This window comes from Scylla paramamosain, chromosome 20, assembly GCF_035594125.1.
Source record: "Scylla paramamosain isolate STU-SP2022 chromosome 20, ASM3559412v1, whole genome shotgun sequence".
Lineage (NCBI taxonomy): Eukaryota > Metazoa > Arthropoda > Malacostraca > Decapoda > Portunidae > Scylla > Scylla paramamosain.
Window position 1 is genome coordinate 17,030,450 of NC_087170.1, and position 22,019 is coordinate 17,052,468.

Consider the following 22,019-nt stretch of genomic DNA (forward strand, 5'->3'; position numbering starts at 1 on the left):
GAATAATAAAAGCAGCTGGTAAGATTGATTACATAAAGAATGCACATGAAAAAAGCTAAAAAAAAGTTGAAAAAAAAAATATAATAAACACACATGAAATAAAAAGAAAAATACTAAAAAAGCATAAAAACATGAACACGCATAAAAAAAAGCAAAAAGCAAAAACAACACACACAAAAAAAGAAAAAGAAAAAAGAGAAAAAATTACAAAAAAAAGACATACCAAAGGAAACAAAATGCAAAACAAAAAAACAAAAAACACTAGAAAACTGAAAATAAAGAAATAAAGAAAAGACTATGGCACAAAGGAAAGAAAAAAATACTTAAAACACCAAAATAGAAAAAAAAAAAAAAAACAGTATGGCAACCTGATCCACAATTACTCCACTCACAGGATCCACCAGCGACCCATTTGATGCCAATCCACCAGAGGCAGAACATGGTGGAGTGATGGTAGATGTGCAAGAAGGTCAGTTGGTTGGTTTTCTTGCGGAGGATGAAGAACAGTGTGTCAGTGAACTCCACCAACTTGGAGATGTAGTACCACCACAGGGCTGCAGCTATCTGAGGGAGCAAGATAGGATGTGAAGTGGAAGAGTGGTGTGGAGGAGGAAATGAAGGCCTGAAGTGTGAAGATAATGGGTACTTTCAAGAACTTCACTATCTGAGGGATGGAGGGAGTGTGAGGTGGAGTGATGAAATAGGGAATGAAGCTTTGAACTGTGGAGACAAGGTATTAAAGGAATGACCAATTGATTAGATATACTAAGCCCATTACATTACACCCATTACATTAGTGACTCAAGAAGGCTCAGAGTGTGAAGACGAGGTGCATTAAAGGATGGACTAATTGGTTAAAAGTGTGGAAACAACAGAGTCAAGTGACAGAGGAGTAATGTGGGATGATACAACATGCACACAAGTACGAAGTAAAGTGCTAGGAGGAATGGTAAAGCCTTAAGGGAATGAAGGCATTAAAAGCATTAAAGAATACAGAGTGATTAAATGTGCTGAAACAATAAGACTACATGAAAAAAGAGTAATATGGAAGGATAAGGTGAAGCACTCAAGTAGAATGCCAGAGAAATATGATAGCAGATAAAGTATTAAGGCATGATAAGGAGGACAAGACTGAGGTGGTTTGGGTGTGTCAGGAGGACAGACAAGGAGGGTGTGGGGAGGAGGATGCTGGAGATGAATCTACTCAGCCAGAAAAACAAGATCTGAGAGAAGGTTTATGAATGCAGCAAAAGACATGCTTGTAGTGAGCGTGACTGAGGAAGAAGCTGAAAACTGAGCATGTTGAGAAGGTTGGTCTGCTGTGGTGACGCATAACAGCAACAACCAAGAGATGAAAAGATGCATATTTCAAAGCTTCACTGTTACAGATGACACACTGAATGCTTACCCTCATTTCATCCGGATTGGTGGAGTAGTCAACCGGCTGGCAGAACCAACTGTACCGCAGCCTCACCGACACAATGGCCAGCTATGGGGCAACACAGGTACATTGCTAAATTATCTGTTGCATGTAAAAAGCTGCATCAAGCACCTAAGTTCAAGAATTAAAGGCTAATGTTCACTTGGCAATATTTGACTTCTTCTTTTACTGCTACTTCTCAATTACATCCCATCAAGGCACCATCAAAATTGTAACAGGAATGATGCAGGAAATATTCACATGGAAATATGCCACAGATTTTAAAGAGAAAAGTCACCACCACACACCACCACACATACCACTAACTCACCTCCACACCAATGTAGAGGTTGAGCAACATGATAGCTAGGTTGTACACAATGAGTGGTATTCTTAGCTGGAAGGGTGGGCGGTGTTGCATCACCCTAGGCCCCACTTTCACCATGGTAAGGTAAACTGCCATCAAGCCCAGTGTCGGGAGCGGGGAGGACATCAGTGGCCAGTCCTTCACGCGGTCATCTGAGAGGGAACGTGGGAAAATAAATACAGATGCAAGAAGCCGTCGGATCTTGGCCCTTATTCAGAAACTCCTTGATTTCTTACAGTGATTATTTACCAAAAGACTACAAAGATGGTGAGCTGGATTCTCAAAAGTGTTTCTGCTGTTAAAAGTGTAGAAATCTGTCACCAGGAAAATAAGAGCACCTTTAAAAACCCATGTGACTTTGAATAGTCTTTTGAAAGTAGTGGGGATCCAGCCAAATGTTTCGTCCCTACACGTGGCAGTCTGTGTATACTTCCTTTATAAAATATGCCTGCCTATTTCCACCTATCATCCTTATCTATAAATTTGTCTAGTCTTCTTCTAATGCTCCCTAATGATTTGGCACTAACAGACTGATTACTGAGTCTACTCCATTCATCTACCACTCTACTTGAGAACTGATACCTGCCTCTCTCCTCTTTAAATCTAACTTTATAAAGCTTGAATCTGTTACTTCTTGTCTTCTCCTGATTACTGGCTGGAGGAGATGTCTATGTGAACAGTGAGATATATAAAAGTAAATAAGGTTGCAAAGGAAACAAACACATGCAGAGAGAGAGAGAGAGAGAGAGAGAGAGAGAGAGAGAGAGAGAGAGAGAGAGAGAGAGAGAGAGAGAGAGAGAGAGAGAGAGAGAGAGAGAGAGAGAGAGAGAGAGAGAGAGAGAGACCTTCCACAAAACAGCCTCACGCACCTGCTATGGAAAGGGACCAATCATAAAGGTCCTTCATCCTGTGTAGCTTTTCTTGAACCACCTCCATCTTGCCTCACACTGTACTGGGGGTCTTAGTAATACTGTTGTTGCTGTTGCTGTTGCTGTTGTTGCTGCTGCTGCTGCTGCCGGGGAAAGACAAGAGTAGCAGTGAGTCTCAAAACACACATCTTAATGGTAAGGGAAGTTAACAGGTCAAGACAAACAGTTCCTGCATGAGACACAACCATGCTTTACAATAATGATATAAAGAAGAACATTTTTCATTAAGTTTCATTATAGATTTACTAAAACTGGCTAAAAAGTCATTGTATAAGGAAAGATATACAATTATTCCAAGGAAAAGCATTTACTCAATAAGTTTCAACATTAATTCACTAAATCTAATTAAGAAGTCAATGTACAGGGAAAAATACAATGAAATCATACATGTAAATAAAATATATATTGCAATTAGGAAGTTTCCAGTCATTAATAGCTCAAGACAGCTCCTGCACAAGAATCAACTCTGCTTTACAATAATAATTTGAGAAAAAAATTTTCATTAAGTTTTATAATCAATTTACAGGAACCAATTAAAAGTCACTGTACAGGGAAAGACATAATGATTCCTTGCATGCACATACACACTACATAGTTGTTACAAGTGTCTGCACTATTGTTAGGGAGTGATTCACTGTGCTTCACACTGTGTGATTAATTTTGGAATTTATTGTTTCAGTTAAGCTGTTATCCTTGTTGTACTATACTACTGAATCAGTAGTTTACTTTATGAGGTGAGCCACCCGGGCACAGCCATCCCGAAGATAAGTACTCCCCCTCTCTCATAGTTTAATGTTAGTATTTATTCATTGCTTTCTTAGGCTATATTATCAGGAAAGGATTTTCTTTTTAGAAGTGTTCTTCTACTGCCTGTCTCAGTATTTAACACTGTGTTGTTACATACTCGGTTGTTCTTGTTTTATGGATTAAATTGTGAATCAATTTATGCTTCTGTGTTGGTCCACTGGAAGTAGTGTTAGTGCCCATCTGAAACAAAGCTTTGGTCTCGGCCTTGCCAAGGGTTGTAACAACAGTAATGAAGTAATACACAGAGACATACAACTATAGTAAACACTGCTCAATAAAAAAAAACTGGCTCAATTTACCATAACTGAGTAAAACAGTGTTGTAATACATCAACACATCCTAATGAGCAATGCGGTTGTGTTACACGTTTCATGAAGACAAAACAAATTCCTTGGTGCAGAGAACACAAGGTTATCAAACCTACAAAACCACACAGCAGGAAATGCTGCCATTTCCTGTCATCTTGCAATCCCTTTCCATCATCTAATAAATGAGTGAGGGTGAGATGATTCACCTAAGGTTTGGATCTTGAGTATGAGTTGGTATAATGGTTGGTTCAAGTTTGTAATAAAAATAGCCAGAACTGGTCATTCAGAATGGTCTGAGTTGGACGTACCCCTGAGTCCTACCCACCCCATGAACTGCTCCCATCACCTCGACACCCATGCAACACTCCCACAGTAATTAATATTATTCTTAGCATTAAAGTACTGATCCCATGAACATCCAAACCTCAAAGGATTCCTATTAAATCAGTATCAAAAGTCCCATGTAGTGTACTTGCGAGCGCGCAAGTACATTATAAAGTTGATAAACAGTTAATGTAGTAGTTAAGTTTGATAAAATTATCAATTTTACATCCGATGTGGGGCCACCACAAAAGTGGGCAAAAATAAAAAATAAAAAAAAACGGGACATTTTGCTACTAGAGGGACAGACGATGAGAAAGCGGGACTGTCATGCCAAAAACCGAGGCTCTAGTCACCTAACCATATCATCACAACACCCCTCCAACACGCCCCTACACTCCCATGCTACAACACACACACACACACACACATACACACACACTCCCCTCGCCGCCTCTTCAACCCTTGCCCCCCGTATCTCCCCTCACCACGCTCCCCCTGGACCACCACCGGAGCTTACCTCACCCTGAAGAGCCAAATGCAGGGTGGCCGGGCGGGAAGAGACACACAAGGGCAGGGAAACACGAGAATTAAAAGGAGTATTGACTTGCCCGCCCCCTACACTGTCACAAGCAGACGCCGCGCGCTCGACTACCTGGCTCAAAATGTCTAGTAGTGTGAGATTTTGTTTTACGAAAATTTCCATAATTTTTATATAATATTTTTAGTAAGTGTGATTTTTTTATTGTTTTTTTTTTTATTTTTTGGTATGGCTTTGGCTTCCCTTGTGTTTTTTGTATTTTTTTGGGGGGGTCTGTTACTTGTACCGTTATTGTGTTTCTATTTATTTGATATCAATGATTTTTAGATAATGTTTTAGTATATTGCTATTCTTTTATTGATTTTATTTAGCTTTTTTTTGTATGGTGTTGGATTCCTTTCTCTTTTTGGTCTGGTACTTGAGTCATTGCCGTATAGTATCTATCTGTCTATACAATGTCAATGATTTTGCAGACTATTATACAATATTTTCATAAATTGCTACTTATCTTTTAATTTTCTTTAATTTTTGTATCATTCAAATTTGTTTGCGACTTTTGAGCTGGTACTTGAATATATTTGTTAACTTTTCTTGTTACTAATATGATTTAGGCTTCCTTCCTATTCTTTTGTTCACTAAGGATTTGCGAACTTTGCAATCTGTTTTCTTCGTAAAGTTAGAAAAAAAAAACTTGTTAGAAGACCCGTAAGGCCACGTAATCCGGTGTGAGCGTTAATGAATAATCCTTTTAGCTCTTTCCTTTAGGAATCAACATTTCAGAAGGCTTCCCCCACTTTTATGTAAATAAATAAATAAATAAAATTAAATAACTTCGGCACTAGTTTCCACGAAGGATAGTGTGATGAACCACTAGTTATTGGTCGTGCAGCAAGAATCCTGTGCAATATGCAACAGTTCAACACAAAATTATTTTTCTTAATTATTCCCATTCCTTTGGTTATGTGAAAAATAAAATAAAATAATAAAATAAATAAATAAATAAAACTTGTCTCACAAACCATGTTGCTCATAAGGTCTTAGGCATCACTAAAAATGGGAATATCATACATCAAAGTCAGTCCTAACATGTATTTAAATCACACTGACTCCATAATAATCTCTCATCATTCCAGGTAATTTTAGTTCACTTATCATTCTCATTATTGCCATACTTCTCTATCTTTCAATACAATCAATTAATTTTATAACCCCTTACAACACATATATGCCAGATTTCAGCGGACGTAAATCTTCAATGACATACACAAACAAAGATGACACAATGAACTCCTTCCTTACTGTAAATAACCAACAAAACACAATATTTCCTCACCAGCACCTCAATTCACACTACCTGCACCATTCCTTCAAGACTCAGTGGCAGCTGGAATACCACAGCCACACGGAGATGAACCTTTAAAACCACGCAGGAACCAAGGTGTCTGAGGAGCCTGGTAGAACACGACAAGCTCCTATGAACCTCTACTTTCCACAGGTACAATAAATAAAGTAATAACTGATGAATGGATGATATTTGATTCAGCACCTTGACACCATACAGAAGTTTAGATCCTAGAGAAAACCCATCAAACTCCATTCTCTGCTAATGGACTAATACACAATAGGAGGTTTCTGGGTCAGCAGCAGACCGAATCTTCTCTTGATGGTGATCCGGTGGAATGAATATTTGTCCTCTGGGGTGAATCGTGCTGTGGGAGATGAGGTGAGGTTATTAATGCCTTCATCTATACACCCTTATAGGATTAACTAACGTTATTCATCAGATTATGTACTGTATATACTTTTTATTTTTATGTAAGAGGGACACTAGCCAAGGACAACAAAATTTCTCTCTCTCTCATCATATTTTGTCCAGAAATACATAATTACTACATCAAAATTAACAGGCGACGGCTATTTCTCCCTGATACACTGTTAAGATATTACAAGTCTGTTCACAGTCACCCTCACTTGTTTGAAGCAAGAGGTGGAATGTGATGCTGAGAGGAAAGCGCCAGGAAGGAGTGAATGAACTTAAGAAAATAATCTGGTAGTGAAGTGCAAAGTTTAATCATTGTATTACTTACGAGATGTTTGTTACTTAAGGAAGAGGTGGAATGCGAGGCAGTGTGGCAAGAACCAGCGAAGATTGAAAAGGCAGAGGAAAAGAATTTGGTAGTGCGGTGTAAGTACTTGTATGCACTGAGATTTGAGACATTATAACCTTGTCTTCGTAAAGCAGCAACACAGACTAATATTCCATACCTGGGTGAGCAGAGAATGTGGGTTTTCCATTTGGATCTTTATCCTGAAAAAAATAAAAATACATAAATAAAAATAAGTCGTATACTCGGTCTTAGTAAAGCATAATGACTACTCACTATCCTCCTCTTACACAAGTTGGGGGTAAACCTTTCCTGATTGCTGCCTACCTATGTTATGTGACTGGCTGAAGACGAAAATATAGAAAAATAACTCGGGTGTGCTCTTCCAGCCTTCACCACCACTCACACTTACCTTGAGTGTGTAGACCCTCTTGCCACTCTCGTCGAAGTAATATCTGAGGAACATGACTGCTGAGTGTGGAGCGTGAGCGTAAATAAGCTTACTATGATGCCCCACGTGTGTTTACTGAGCCAGCGTCCCTTACTCCTCTTCTTCTTGTGGCCTGTTTTGGCTTGACTGCTCTTGATCTTGACTTCTTGAATGCAATTTATTTATTTAGTTTGAATTAAATTTATTTATTTAGTTAGTCCAGCTTATTTCATATACAACTGGCAATCCCTCACAGGGTGTACAAAGCAAAGCATCACACACCCATACACACATCATTCACACTCTTATGCCCAGACAAAGTAGAACACTTCATACACATAAAACTGTAACATTGATCATGCTAATTCACACAAATAACCCACTAAAGTCCCTGACACAAGGCAACCCAGCATTCAAACAGAGGCGTTAGCTTGGCCTCTTACAATAAAGATGAGAAAGGTGCAGATGATGAATTCTCCCAAATGAGATCTTTATACTGGTACCCTCTAAAAAAGTACACAAGTGTATACAGCACAATGGCTTGGTTCCCGACATGATGCCTTTCTCAAGGAGCTTAGGTTTATTAGAGTTCCTAGATGTATGATCGGTATCTGTGAGTGTTGGGGGCACACCCCTGTTTAAAGGGGTGAAGTGAAAGCATTCTAGTTTGAGGCGACAGACCAATGCCTATAACTTTAGCTATATGAGGGTTGTGTGTTAAGAGTAGGGTGTTGCACCAATTGCTCTAGGTCATGGAGGATAGCAAAGTTGTAGGCTAGTTCACCAGGATGGTCAGTGAAGGGAGAGGAAAGCCAAAGCTGGTGGTGAACATTTAAGTCTCCAAGAATGGAGATCTCCGCAAAAGGGAAGAGGGTCAGAACGTGCTCCACTTTGGAAGTTAAGTAGTCAAAGAATTTTTTTATAATCAGAGGAGTTAGGTGAGAGGTATACAGCACAGATAAACTTAGTATGAGAGTGACTCTGTAGTCGTAGCCAGATGGTGGAAAACTCGGAAGATTCAAGAGCGTGGGCACGAGAGCAGGTTAAGTCATTGCGCACATAAACGCAGCATCCAGCTTTGGATCGAAAATGAGGATAGAGAAAGTAGGAGGGAACAGAAAAGGGGTTACTGTCAGTTGCCTCAGACACCTGAGTTTCAGTGAGGAAAAGATGAGGTTTAGAAGAGGAGAGGTGGTGTTCTACAGATTGAAAATTAGATCTTAGACTGCGAATGTTGCAGAAGATAATGAAGAGAAAGTTGAGGGGGGTGTCAAGACACTTAGGGTCGTCGACAGAAAGGCAGTCCGACCTGGGGACATTTATGGTCCCCTCCCCAGATGGGGACTCCGAGGCTGGTGTAGAAGTCGCCATGATGATTTTAAAATTTTTGAGTGAAGGGTGTGTGTGTTATTAGGTGCTTGTAGTTTTGTGTGGAGGAAGAGAGTTGTCTTTAGAGGGCAGGCTATGACTGCCCCCTTGTGTTGTGAGACACAAAGGGAAACGTTCAGTGAGTTCACAGCTGGGTTTAATGGTAAGTTCACAGCACACCCTGAACAGTGCTTTAGACCTCACTGGGAGTAATTATCGTTTCGGCAGGTGTCTAGTGCCTCCTCCAGTCATACTACGATTGTTCACATATACAAAATCTGTTATAAAACTTTATTTGGATCCATAACATTCAAAATAGAAATTATAACTTCATTTTCATTCATAACATTTAAAATAGAAATTATAATTTCATGTTCATTCATAACATGTATAATAGAAATTATAATTCAATTTTCATTCATAAAAAAAAAAAAATATCACTGAAATGAACATATTTAGCAGTAAATATGGACACAACAATGATGGAAATAAAATATTCAGCTACAAATATGCCTTCCCTGCAGTACTTAGGAACAATGCAGATGTTCCACATTCCTTAACAGCAAACTGTTGTCCATTACACAAAGGTATACAATGATAATACAAATTATAGCAGGAATTAAATGTGAGTAAAGAAATCCTACAAAGGATATTACTTTTTCATAAACAAAATTAATCTCAACATCAAAAGTTCCCTGACATGACAAGCACTCCAGGACTGGCTGCAGTACACACCTTCAAGGATGCACACACTGCTGCAACACCACACCCACACACTCACCACTCACGCCCAAGGAAACAGTCATTCAAATAAGTTAAGATAGGTAATTTGTTCAATTATAAAATGATGTCCTATGTACAAGTATGAAAAATATATCCTCTATATTGTGCAGATGATCCCTATTAAGTAGAAAAGAATGTGTAATAAGAGGTATGTATGTTTTGTTTTACCGACATCCTAAGAAAAGAATAAAAGTAACCACTGAAACTTATCATTAGTGGAGGGAAGTTGCAATTATATCACTCCTATCTTCCTCACATGAACTGTGTACAAGGTCATTTGACAAATTTTTTGGCATAAAACTATCCATTGTATTTTTTTTGTTGTTGCAAATGTAAAATGAATTCCTTCAAATAATAAAATCATAAACTGTGAACTAAAATATAACTGAATGTCACAGTTTACCTTATAATTTATTTGTCTCCATATTCTCAATCCCAGTAAAGCAAAATGACCATGAACTGTCCTATCTATCTCAAGTCATGAAACTCCAGCCAATAGATTACCTTCCATCCCAATTATAAATTTCTGAATATGGGCAACTTTAAATAAGGAAGACAGTACCATCCTTGCTCTGAGCCACTAATAAATCAAAAGTCATGATGATACACAAGGAAATCTGGTCTCCCCATGTACTTTTCAGCAAATTTTAAACCAGCCTCTGTGGGATCAGAGAAAGCAAACTGATCCTTGGAGAGCATGTGACAATTGAACATGTTGCACCTCATGGCGTCTACCAGCGTGGAGGCGATGCCCTTCCCCCGCATGGCGCTAAGGACCCACACACGGCTGATCCCCACCCACACCTTGGTGGCATCCCGGGAGCAACACACCAGGCGGCCTGAACCCTCCGTCTGTTGCTTCTGAGGGACAACTCTGTACGCTTTGTCAGTCTTCTCGGCGATGAGGCAGCCCACCACACGCTGGTCCAGCACGTACAGGAAGACCTTGGTGTGCTCCCTGGTCCTGATGCTGTTCTCAGAGAAGCCCAGTTCATTGTCCACAACTTCCCGCACCTCCTCCACCTTCTGCCACCAGCGCTCAGAGTCCTGCACTGATACCGCTATCACTCGGCCTCCAAGGTGGTCAGGTTCACGGACCAGGTTTTCCTTCTTCCAGTCCTGCAATGAAAATCTCGAGTTAATATGAGATGTGGAGAAGTATTCTGATATAAAATATTAATATTTGTGGAGATAATGTAGTCCTTGTTCAGCACATCGCTGCATATATGAGATGACACTTTGACACTTGAGACAAATAAATAAAAACAATCTGACAAAATAAAACAAAATATTGTGCATTCTGTAAATACTCCAGAGTAAGCAGGAGTAACAAGCCACCCTAATGTTTCATGATGGAAACACATTCACAAAGGCAGCCAGGATTGTTTTTTTCATGATGCACAGGTACAGTTTTCCAGTGATTTCAAAACATGATCTGGCAACATTTCTTGGGTAATCCTGTCCTAACAAGCCAACCACCAGATGCTTACAGTGTACTTGAGAGCATTAAACAGGTGATTGTGGTAGTCCATATGTGAGGTGTCATCAGAGGGGTTGCCCATTTCATACAACACTCCACACTCTGGACACTGCTTGGCCCCAAACTCTTTCTGGCCGGCATCAATCATCATCTGGGTGTCATCTATCTCAGACTTCTTATTGCTGCAAGTGGTAAAAAACATTCTTCAGAATACAACTTGCTTTGTGTTTTTTGTACATGCGTGTAACATGAGATTTTATTTTCTCTTCTTTTAAGTAAATACATAAAGTTCCTTGGGAAATTATTTTCAAAACTAAAACCTCAACTAAAAAGAAGAGAAAAGCAAGAATTCTAAGCTAAAACAAAGAAAAGAGATGTCACTAAGAAAAAGTGCCACAATTTTACCTCCTCCCATTCTTGCTTCTTGGGAATTTGCAGTCAGCAAGCCTTGTGCTGGGATAAAATATTGGGAAATACTTGACTTTCTTGGATGGAGACTCTGGAATGGCACTTTCCTCCTCCCTGTCCTTCTCATTCCCACGCTTCTGTGGCATTGACCTGTCCTGCTTCCTCGGTGACCTCTTTGACGGAGACGCACCCAGCTGCTCCAGTCTGAGGGAGTCTGCCATGGCCCGGCTGGTGTGGGTTTTCTTGCCTGGCGTTGAGGCTTCCTGGTGCTTGCAGGGTGATTCCCAGTCCTGTGCCAGATCCTCAGACCCCTGCTTCCTGGGTGACTTCCTGACAGGTGAAGCACACCCATTGAACTTCCTGGGTGATCTGACAGGTGAAGCACATCCATTGAGTTTCCTGGGTGATCTAACAGGTGAAGCACACCCCTTGAGTTTCCTCGGTGATCTGACAGGTGAAGCACATCCACTGAGCTTCCTTGGTGATCGCCGCAAGGGACTGGAGCCTCCATTCAGCTTCCTTGGGGAGTTGCGTTTTGAAACGCTTGCATCCTGGAATATTGTTTCATCTTTTTATGAAGTATAAGTCCTCATTATATACAATTTACCATCTTTTAAGTTTTCCTTAAAAGATATTGAAATATATTTGAAATCAAAACAGTATATGTTGTTATTGCTTCCAACTTTTAAGAGCTGTATATTAGAGCAAAATCTCACCTTCATTCTATGTTACTCATGAACTTACCTACAAAAGAACAAATCAACATGAGTAAATTACTTGTGTTGGGGAGCACTTACCTCACTGGCAGAAGCCTTCAGATCCTCACTCTCCCACTCCTTCATGATCAACTCCATGTCCTGCAGCTCCTCTCCCAGGGAAGTGTCCAAGGCCTTCTCTGTGATGGTGGGCATGGCAGTGGTGGTGGCAGCGGCTCTCTTCTTGGGCGAGGGAGTGCGGGTCCTGCGAGGTGGAGCTTTCTTGGTGGGAGAGGGGCTGCAGCGGATGCGGGTGGGGGCGGGCCTTGGGGCACTTGACACTGAGGGGAGCAGTGACACCTCGCTGATCCTGCAAGATGAGGAGTTGCTAAAATGACAGGGCTGTATGTGACTTCATTATGGAGGAGTCAGCACACAAGACATTGTGACTGGGTTTGGGGTTACAAAGGGATTTATGTAAGAAATGGAGCAGGTACAAGTAGTCTTGGTAATGATGAGAAAGTACAGTAGCAATAAGATCCTTAAAACATCACAGGTCTAACCAAAATACCCACTAAAACAATAAGCACTCAAGATACAATCAGCAGTCAAGAGCACCTGATGATAACCTCACAACAAAGCACACTGGGGATTAACACAATCAACCTCTGCACCAACACAAACAGTAGCCACAAGAACATACTCTTTGGACACCCTGGGCTGCTGGAGATACTGGTCCAGCTTCTCCTCCACCAAGCGGCCAATGTTCTTCTTGGCAAAAGTCTTTCCTGCCCTCTGATTCAGCGACACATCCTTGTACTTAGCGGACAGCCTGCGGGAGGGAAGGAAGGCCGGGTGAGTGAGTGTGATGCTGTGGGAGTTACCGGATGATGACACAATGCAAATACATCACCAACCAAGTCCACAAACTTACTTAATATTCTTGCTGATCTGGACACTGGCAGCAGCACGGGAGCGACTCTTGAAGAACTTGCCCCTTGATGGTTCCGGCAGAAATGACTCCTTGGAGAAGGGAGGGAGGGACGAGGGTCAAATGGAAGATATGTTTACCTTGCAATGCAGCTGTTACAATATCACAGAGAGAGAGAGAGAGAGAGAGAGAGAGAGAGAGAGAGAGAGAGAGAGAGAGAGAGAGAGAGAGAGAGAGAGAGGAGAGGAGAGGAGAGGAGAGGAGAGGAGAGGAGAGGAGAGGAGAGGAGAGAGAGAGAGAGAGAGAGAGAGAGAGAGAGAGAGAGAGAGAGAGAGAGAGAGAGAGAGAGAGAGAGAGAGAGAGAGAGAGAGAGAGTCTACAATAAAAACCAATGCTTCTCACCTCATCATTCAATAAAGACACACCAGGCGGGGACAATATTTGCATTTTTTTCTGTAAGACGCAAAACTTAAAATCAAAGAACTAGTGAGGTATCACACTCCATCATTCACAGCTTTTCTGCAACACGGTCATGTAACAAGAAATACAGGACATGAAAAGGGAGGATATAATGTTTAAATGAAAGTACATTACTACCATGACATTACTTCAATGTTAACACGATACTGAAAACTCAAGCACTGTACACACATAAACGAAAATACTTATGTAACAATGATAATCACGGAAAATAAATAAGGATGTACAAAACTAGGAAGGATTTTCTGACACCTATAAACTTGGAGAGGGCTCAGGTTAATGAAGGGAATGACTAACTGGAAACAATGAAATATACAGCTCTCTTTCCACTCCATTAATAATTACCTTCTGCACTGTTGATGATGGGGACTTGACGGGGCTCCTGTTTGCCGGGATACGCGGGGCTCTCTCCTTGATCCTCCTTGCTGTCTCCTCCATCTTCAGCTTCTTCTGTCAGGCCACAAAATAGAAACTCACCAAACACGACACACCATTTACAACCCAAAGTCTCCTTCCTGTATAAAAACTTGTGTTGATTTTTGTGTACATTTGTTTAATATTACTCTCACCTTTTTCTCTTGTACAATTTTCAGTTTGGGTCTCTTTATGTTATGGCTGACTCCCTTGTTCATCCCTTCAGTCTTCTTCCTGCGGCTTGCCGGCAGCTGGGTGTACCTGTGAGTGGGTCTGCTGGGCACAGCATTGGGAGCCTTGTGGACCCCAGAGGATGGTTTTGCTTTGGATGACTTATAGAATCCCAAATTGGCGCCTGGAAAAAACAAAAGATTATTAGTTTTCTCCAGTGTCATATTCTTGTCTTTGCTGGCTTATACAATCCCAAATCAGTTCTCTGAGAGAAAAAAAATATTAAGTTTCCTTGTGTGTAACTTTTCTCTATGGTGACCAGACAGATCAGGCATCTCCAGTGTTCTCAGTCTCTTCCTCAGTTACACACATCACCTCACCCTATCCTTCTTCACTACCTCCCTATTATTATAAAAGTAAATGACAATCCCCTGCCCTTTGAGGAGCCTCCCTGAGAAAAATTACCTGATGCTGTGGGTGAGAACAGAGCCTTGTGGGAGTCCTGGGGAGAGGTGAGGACCTGCTTGGATGGCTCCGGGGTGGCTGGGCTGGGTGGGGACTGCAGGCTCTCCATCATATCTCGGAAGTGTGGCTCCCGGCGGGGCAGTGCGAAGATACCCCAGTCAGGGAACACTGGTGCCATGCTGGGTGAGAAAGAAACAAGGTGTATTATGGTAATGGTCACAACTCTCCCCCAAACATGGCCTTTATCACCACCATTGCATTGTGGGGATACTTCATCCTTATCTGCCAGTGTGACATTTGCCATCTCACCCCTGGATGACATCAGAAGCAGGTGTCCCAGCATCCAGGCACCTTCATACACCATCACCCACTCGCCAACCCACAGCTAAGCACTCCCAGGTTCCCTCCTCTCCTGTCAGGTTACAGCGGGCATCATTCCCTCTCCTGGTCACCATCCACAGCAGGGCAGAGTTAGGCAGGGTCATCTCTCCTCAGCCCAGATGCTTCGGGTTTCATACCCAACCATGACTATCTTATACTCTCTCTAGTTTGTATCTTCTATCACAGCCATCTCAATGTTTTTCATAAGCAACCCTATTTGGAGTTTTGCAATCCTTCCCAAAGCAAAGAAAATATATTGTGGTATACAAACATTATCTTAAAAGAAATTAAGCATGTTATCCACTTTTTTCTTAACTAAGCTAATTGAACAATGGACACATAAGTAAATACACGAAATAATGGACTGACTGGCAGGCTGGCTCAGTAGTCCGAGCTGGATGAGATGATGGTCCGACTTGGATCTACCCCATTTGTCACCACACACACACACACACACACACACACACACATATCGAGGCAGAAAAAGACGTGTAGCAAATACAGGATTGGTATCACAGGTGAGGGTGTGTGACAGTCGCCTGATGGTGTGAAAATGGTAACTGCGATCTCAATTCAGTAAATAAAATACATTGTCTCTGCGAGCCAGTCTGAGAAGTGATGGTCCAAAGAAACCTACAACATTTGACTAACCTTGGTGGTGCCTCTCGGTGACTGTGTTAAAGGAGCAGCTCGCCTCGCACACACTGCGGGGGAACACCAGCCAGAAGCAGAAGGAAAGGCGAGTTGACCAGAGGAGACTAGTAAACACGCAGCCGCTCCTTCCTTCTTTGTGACCTGTCTCGCTTGATGTCGCTTCTCAGGTCGCTCTCCAGTCTTCTCGTAACTTCTTCAGCTTTGTATCGCTTTTCAGGTCACTCACTCTCCTCTGTCTTCCTTTGCTTCTCTCAATGCTTTAGTGTGATATTCTACAGCACTCGACGAGCAGTGTTTTCCTTCCCCGGGTCTTGTTTTGGCGCCAGACTGGCCGTCTGGTTCTTGGCGACTTGCACCACTCGAATCTTTACTGAAAAATCTAAAATGTGAGGTTAAAATGTATTATAATCTCTGAATAGGCTAAAAAATTACTTTAATTTATATCTATCTCGACTTTGAGTTAAGAGGGGGAAAATATTGTCATTACATTGCAATATCTATAGATTAGTCTTGATTATTACAAATACAACATAAAATAAATACGAATTATATACAAAACACAACTCTTCCATCACATATACAAAAGAAAACAGCTTTTGTCCAATCTTCACAGTGTTTCATCCATTCAAGAATGACGACACCTCATAAAGCTCAAAACGTAGAATGGATATTACTCAAAAGTTTTTGAAATTAGGAAGGACATAGAACAGCAGAATAATGAAGTTCAGGCCACGGAGGGACATGAAGAGCATACTAGAAACATGCACATTACTTAACAAGAAAAGAAATAGCTTTTGACATTAGGAGCAATAGAATATTGAAGTTTGAGGCAGGGAGAGACAGTGACAAGCACTAGACGATAAGATAACAACCTTTGAAATTAGGAACGACAAGAGTATTGAAGTCCTAATCCAATGAGAGGCAATGTGGAGACAGGGAAGGGGCAAAATGGACATTATGCATTTTACTAAATAATAATAATAATAATAATAATAATAATAATAATAATAATAATAAAGATAAGAGCTAGACAAGAAACAACACCTTTTCAAATATGAAACAACAAAATATTGAAGTTTGAGGCAGGGGGAGAGAGGAGAGAAGGGGAGAGAAGGCAAGGGGGAGAGGGAGAGAGAGGCAAGTAGCGCGGGGCCGAGATAGCAGGGCGGCCTCGTTGTTTACATCTTGCAGCGGCCGAGTGAGTCAATCTCCTCCTTTCATCATTTTAGCATAACTCCCTTCCCACCTCCTTCTCCTTGCCCCTAGTGCCCTACCGCCTTCCACACCACTTCGGGGCGTCACTGCAGGGATAAATTAGACGGGTATATAAGCCGTGGGGCGTGAAATAAGAGATGTGTAGTGTTCCGTATCCCAGCCAGCTATCCCTACCCTTGGTCTTCGGGTATTTATTGATTTTTTTCCAGGTCAACTAACCCTCCAGGAGCTTCAGGGTATGGGGAATGATTAAAAAATATACCTTCTTGTTCACTGGTGGCGGGTTTTCCCTGAAGTGTCTTTGTAAAGTGTGATTCGTCTTCCATTCGACTTCATTTTGGGGAAGGTGAAGTGTGGACGTGGATTTCTCGTCTTTGTTTTAACGAGTGGAAATGTGGTACAGGTGAATTTCTAGTCATGGATTTGCTCACCTGCTTACCTACCGTGTTACTCGACAGGCAAGCAAGTAGAGGAAATTACTTGGTGATTGTGACATAATCGAGCAGCTCGTCTGCAGGAAATGGTGTTAGTCAAGGGTCTAGCAGAGTGGAGGACTGAGTTAAGTACCATGTGCAGAACCAGTAGATACAAGGAAGGAATACTAGGGAAATATTTCAAGGCTATGTAGATATGAAGAGAGGCATTACACTTCATTACTCTTCATCATAAGGAGTGCAAGTCTTGGGTTATCACGTGGGAGGAAAATCATCAATCAGTCTTGAGATTTTTAGGTGTTTATGAAATGTGTTATGGAGTGTGAGTGACTGTTCCTAGTGTGATATCTATGACTGCATTAACTTCCAGTGTATTTGATTGAATTCCCATCACTGAACAAGCTTGTGTTGGTACCTGGCGAAAATATCTCAGTTATACATCTCAGGTTTCCTTCATGGCCATTTTATCCTATAGTCTCACCTTAAACCATTCATCATCTTCCAGGCAATCTTTTTACAATGGGGGATGATGGCAAGGATGAGGAGCGTGTGTACGGCGGCTGTGAGGGCCCGGATGCCATGTACGTCAAGCTGATCTCCTCGGACGGACATGAATTCATCGTGAAGAGAGACCATGCACTCACCTCGGGCACCATCAAGGCCATGCTCTCTGGTCCTGGACAGTTTGCTGAGAACGAGACGAACGAGGTCAACTTTAGAGAGATCCCGTAAGTGTGGAAGCAGAGACGGGGGGGTTTATTCAATTATATTACTCTTTTACTCTTTAAAGTCTTGTTATATTTATGTCCAGTCCTTTCAGTATTTTTTTATCAGGAGTGGCCAGCAATCTCAAAAGCTCCAAGGGACAGTATTCAAGAAAATGTATTTGTAGGGGAGTTAATGTTATCTTTAAGTTTCTAGTGGTCTGCAGATACCTAATTTTCACAATGAACATCAGATATTAGTAATCACTTAAAACAGACTGACTTATTTAATTCAAGGTACTGGAACAATAAGATCTAAAGTGAAAATAGTGCTGATGTAATTTTGAAGCACTAGAACAATAGAGTCTATAGTGAAAGCAGTATAAAGTTTTTTTGTGAGAAAAACACAGTTATTTTCATACTTATAAGTAGTGAGCCATGGAGATCTTGGCTAGTGGCAATGAGTTCAGCTGTGGGTGTAAGTCTGATAAGGTGGCTCAAGCTGTGATGAAACTGATATTTGTGTTGCAACATCCTGTCGTGTATCATATTTTTCTGGTTTTCTCCTCATCGCTAGTCAATGAGTCCTGCTGTGGGTACAAGCTTGATGTACCTAATTGTGTGACTCAGTAATCAGGCTGTTAGTGTCGAGTCAATAAGGGCCTTCAAAAAATTATTATACAAATTTATAGATGGGGATGCTAGGTGGAAATGGGAAGGCATATTTTATAAAGATACTGTCATGTGTAGGATTGATGACTTGTTGTAGCTTCCCTTGTTTTTTGTATGATTAATTTGATGATGCTTGTGTTGATACATTCTCTCATGCTTGCATTTTGCTTCTCTTCAAGGTCACATGTGCTTCAGAAGGTGTGCATGTACTTCACTTACAAAGTGCGCTACACCAACAGCTCCACAGAGATCCCCGAGTTTCCCATTGCTCCGGAGATCGCCTTGGAGCTCCTCATGGCCGCCAACTTCCTGGACTGCTAAAGGAAACCCGACATACAGTAGAGGACAGACAGAAGAGGTCACACCACCTGCCCTCCACTTTCCTCAAAGCTAAAAAGAAGGAAGAAACAACTCAGATAATTTTGATTAGGGAGGGGAACATAACTTTATATGCATCCAGGTTCATACTTTTTCTTTCTCCCTTTCCCTTCTTTTCTCTTTGGTGTTTGCCTCATGCACCATGATGAAAGGTTTACTTCCCGCCCTAGAGGAAGGAGGAGGAGGCTGTGGAGCGTTTTGATACCCTAGTACGTGTTGCCACATTCGTCAATTCCTTATATTACCAAGCTGCTCTGTTCATGCAGTTGAAATTTTCTTGTTGATGGTTTGAAGATTTTTTTGAGAACTCTGTTTTCTTTTATTTTTCCTTCCTAGCATAACAAATCGTCTCCTCTTAGTTGAATAAGATAGCTTTAAATATTTATTTCCCCATAAGGCTCTGGAGCACGGCAGCTGATCAGTGATAGTTTGTCTGTCACAGTATAAAGAAAGATTAAAAGATCAATTTTTGTAAGGTGAACCATAAGCAAGCTACTATTAGACAGCAATTATTAATGTAAGAGCAAAATGGTGCTGCAGTTTACATTAATTTACTGCAATTCTTTGTATGGTATAGTAGGTTAGTCCCAGAGCCTCTGTAGTACTGCTAATCATAGCATGTGCACAGGTTTTCACTCAGAAACGAACAAGACCAAGTGTTTTACTAAACCTGAAAGACGTCAAACCAAAAATAAGATGCATTGCGTGACAAACCGCTAAGCAAGGAAGAGAGGTTTGTTAGATATGTTTGTCATCCTTTGTGAGGAATGATTTCATTGTTACAAATGTGAAATTGCTGTAATGATATCTTACACTGTACATAAAATATATAACTAGATCCATTAATTATGCCAAATAAGTTGTCAGATTTTCAAGGTTCAGGTGTTTTTTGTTTTCCCTTCTTTTTTACAATTCACGGAAGGCAGCGAGGGTCTCCTCGTGATGCCTTCTCAACATTCGCCTCGCCCGGAATGACGGTTTCCAAGGGCAGGCCTCACTGTGTCTTAGTGCTCACAACACTCACACCGGAACTACTAATAAAAGTGCTTTCTATTGGGCTTTGTATGTTTTGTTTCGTACAATTTGTGCAAAAGCCTCATGTGTCATTGTTCTGAATAAATTATTGGTAATCATCCAGTTGTTTGTACTGTTAGTGGACAAGAAGATTGCTATGAAAAAATATAGTTCATAGGATTAAATGCTTAAAAGTTTTCTGCCTACCTATTTTGTAATTACAAATGGATTTTCACAAGGACATACATTAATTAATCATTCCCCCTAATCTAGGTTAAATATTGTATTACACGATAAGAATACAATTTAAGAGGACAGTAATGATGACTAATAGTGAATGAAGGATTAGCTGAAATATGGTGCCTGTTTTATCTTGGCTAAGTAAAACTGTCTTTGTAGCTCAAACCAGCCAGTCATTCAAAGGAGTAACTCAAGAGGAAGGACATACTTGTGAGGAAGAGAGATTCACCAGATGCAGGCAACATAGGACTTGTAAATTGGGGAAGCAAGACAACAAGAGTCAATAAATGCTAGCTAGATTTTTAATTTTTTTCCCTCAATCTGGATGACAAAGTTGGCCCATTTTAATTATGAAAGACAATATTTTTTCCCCTCAAAATGGAAGAGCAAGACTGTATACAGTACCCGTGGAATCATTAAGAGCTAGGTATGATTTTTCCCCCTCAAAGTGGGGAAAAAAAAAAAAATCACTATACTCGTGGAATCAGATGCTAGATTTTAATTTTTCCTCTTCAAACTGGAGAAGCAAGAAACCGTATTATACTGCAGGAGTCACGAGAGATTAGAATTTTCATTATTTCGAACTAGATAACGAAGACACTATAATGTGCTCTCTCTCTCTCTCTCTCTCTCTCTCTCTCTCTCTCTCTCTCTCTCTCTCTCTCTCTCTCTCTCTCTCTCTGTAAAAAGATTTCCACCCCCTGCCCTTCAAACTGGAGAACAACGGCTTGGAATAATGAAAAAATAGAATTTTCATTTTGAGCTTAAAGAAAACGAAGAGATAGGGATTTATAGACCGTGCTGAGCGTTCTCCCTCTTCTCCCTCCCTCTTGTCGCCTCCCGGTGTGAACGCGATCGATAATGCTGCGAGCCACTGGCCGCCGCGTGTTGCTGCTGCTGGTGCTGCTGGCGGTGTCTGAGCGTTTATGTGGCTTCACGCTGCCGTAAAAAGGCAGAACGCTATTGCTAAAAAAATGCGGTGTTAGTAACTATGGAACCAAGAGAAAGAGACGAATTTGAAAAGCACAGTGGGTTCTTCTTTTATAACTAGCTACTATTATTGTTCTGTTTTATTGAATCATGCATTACTGTAAATGTTATTCTTATGACCGATCTGATTATTGCTGTATTTTTGCTCTATAGTGTTTTGTGAAATATGGTTTGTTTTACTGAATCATCCATTACTGTAAATGTTGTTCTTGTGATCTTAGCTTAACTTACACTAGTTATTCTTTATTTAATCTTTGTGTTTTGTGGCCAATAAAAAAAAAATAATGTAATCTAATTTACACAGCCAACCCATCACGTCCTCTGCAACACACACTCGTCCACACGCCCACCGAGGCACTGTAACCTATAACACCATACTTTCCAGCACCAAGAGAACCCAATAGCTTATAGCCTTACCCTCTGAAGTATTTAGCCAGTGCCTTACTAAGTCTTATAACCCGGCAAAATAATGAGCAGAGGTTACAGCTTTACGAACACTGATAAATAACCACGTCCAATGTTCTTTTTTTTTCTTTAGGTAAGGTTAGGTTAGGTTAATCTTCGTGGTTTTGATAATATACGTACGTTCTGATTTGTGAACGATTAAATGGGGGTAGTCTCTCTCTCTCTCTCTCTCTCTCTCTCTCTCTCTCTCTCTCTCTCTCTCTCTCTCTCTCTCTCTCTCTCTCTCTCGTCACCTTTACTGCTTTCTGTTATTGGATGTCGTGAGGGCAGCGCACAAACACACACACAAAACACAGAATGGAAACAATACGACACTTCACTTACATTCCTGAGAGAGAGAGAGAGAGAGAGAGAGAGAGAGAGAGAGAGAGAGAGAGAGAGAGAGAGAGAGAGAGAGAGAGAGAGAGAGAGAAGCAGCGTCACTAGCATTCACATAAATCTACTCTATT

At 41.0% G+C, this 22,019-nt stretch overlaps 3 protein-coding genes across 9 annotated transcripts in view; 1 reads left to right on the plus strand and 2 right to left on the minus strand.

Annotated features, from left to right (window-relative positions):
* The window catches only part of LOC135110495 (very long chain fatty acid elongase 4-like), a 37,606-nt gene extending 32,031 nt beyond the window's left edge, over nucleotides 1-5,575 (minus strand). Inside the window, exons 1-5 of one of the 6 annotated variants that reach the window (XM_064022861.1) lie at nucleotides 4,673-5,575; nucleotides 2,657-2,793; nucleotides 1,752-1,939; nucleotides 1,409-1,489; nucleotides 393-564 (exon numbers count right to left, since the gene is read on the minus strand). In XM_064022861.1, the coding sequence (XP_063878931.1) occupies nucleotides 393-564; nucleotides 1,409-1,489; nucleotides 1,752-1,939; nucleotides 2,657-2,723 (508 nt within the window). In that variant the 5' untranslated portion in view covers nucleotides 2,724-2,793; nucleotides 4,673-5,575. Of the gene's footprint in view, nucleotides 1-392; nucleotides 565-1,408; nucleotides 1,490-1,751; nucleotides 1,940-2,656; nucleotides 2,800-4,672 lie in introns of all 6 variants that reach the window. The other 5 variants (XM_064022859.1, XM_064022858.1, XM_064022864.1 and 2 more) reach the window with 5 other exon arrangements.
* Nucleotides 5,576-8,875: 3,300 nt separating this feature from the next.
* LOC135110496 (N-acetyltransferase ESCO2-like) lies at nucleotides 8,876-17,727 on the minus strand. Of its 2 annotated transcripts, XM_064022865.1 has the most exons (12): nucleotides 17,589-17,727; nucleotides 15,456-15,837; nucleotides 14,424-14,602; nucleotides 13,943-14,142; nucleotides 13,719-13,823; nucleotides 13,296-13,346; nucleotides 12,897-12,985; nucleotides 12,666-12,794; nucleotides 12,065-12,332; nucleotides 11,265-11,818; nucleotides 10,870-11,041; nucleotides 8,876-10,498 (listed from the first exon to the last, which is right to left on the minus strand). In XM_064022865.1, exons 3-12 carry the CDS (start codon nucleotides 14,599-14,601, stop codon nucleotides 9,968-9,970), a joined length of 2,277 nt encoding a protein of 758 aa, XP_063878935.1. In that variant the 5' UTR covers nucleotide 14,602; nucleotides 15,456-15,837; nucleotides 17,589-17,727; the 3' UTR covers nucleotides 8,876-9,967. The 2 variants fall into 2 exon arrangements, with proteins under 2 accessions (XP_063878935.1, XP_063878936.1); XM_064022866.1 differs by lacking the exon at nucleotides 13,296-13,346.
* LOC135110498 (elongin-C) lies at nucleotides 17,627-19,994 on the plus strand. Its single transcript, XM_064022867.1, has 2 exons — nucleotides 17,627-17,835; nucleotides 18,663-19,994. The coding sequence occupies exons 1-2, from the start codon at nucleotides 17,627-17,629 to the stop codon at nucleotides 18,802-18,804; spliced, it is 351 nt and encodes a 116-aa protein (XP_063878937.1). The 3' UTR covers nucleotides 18,805-19,994.
* Nucleotides 19,995-22,019: the final 2,025 nt, after the last annotated feature.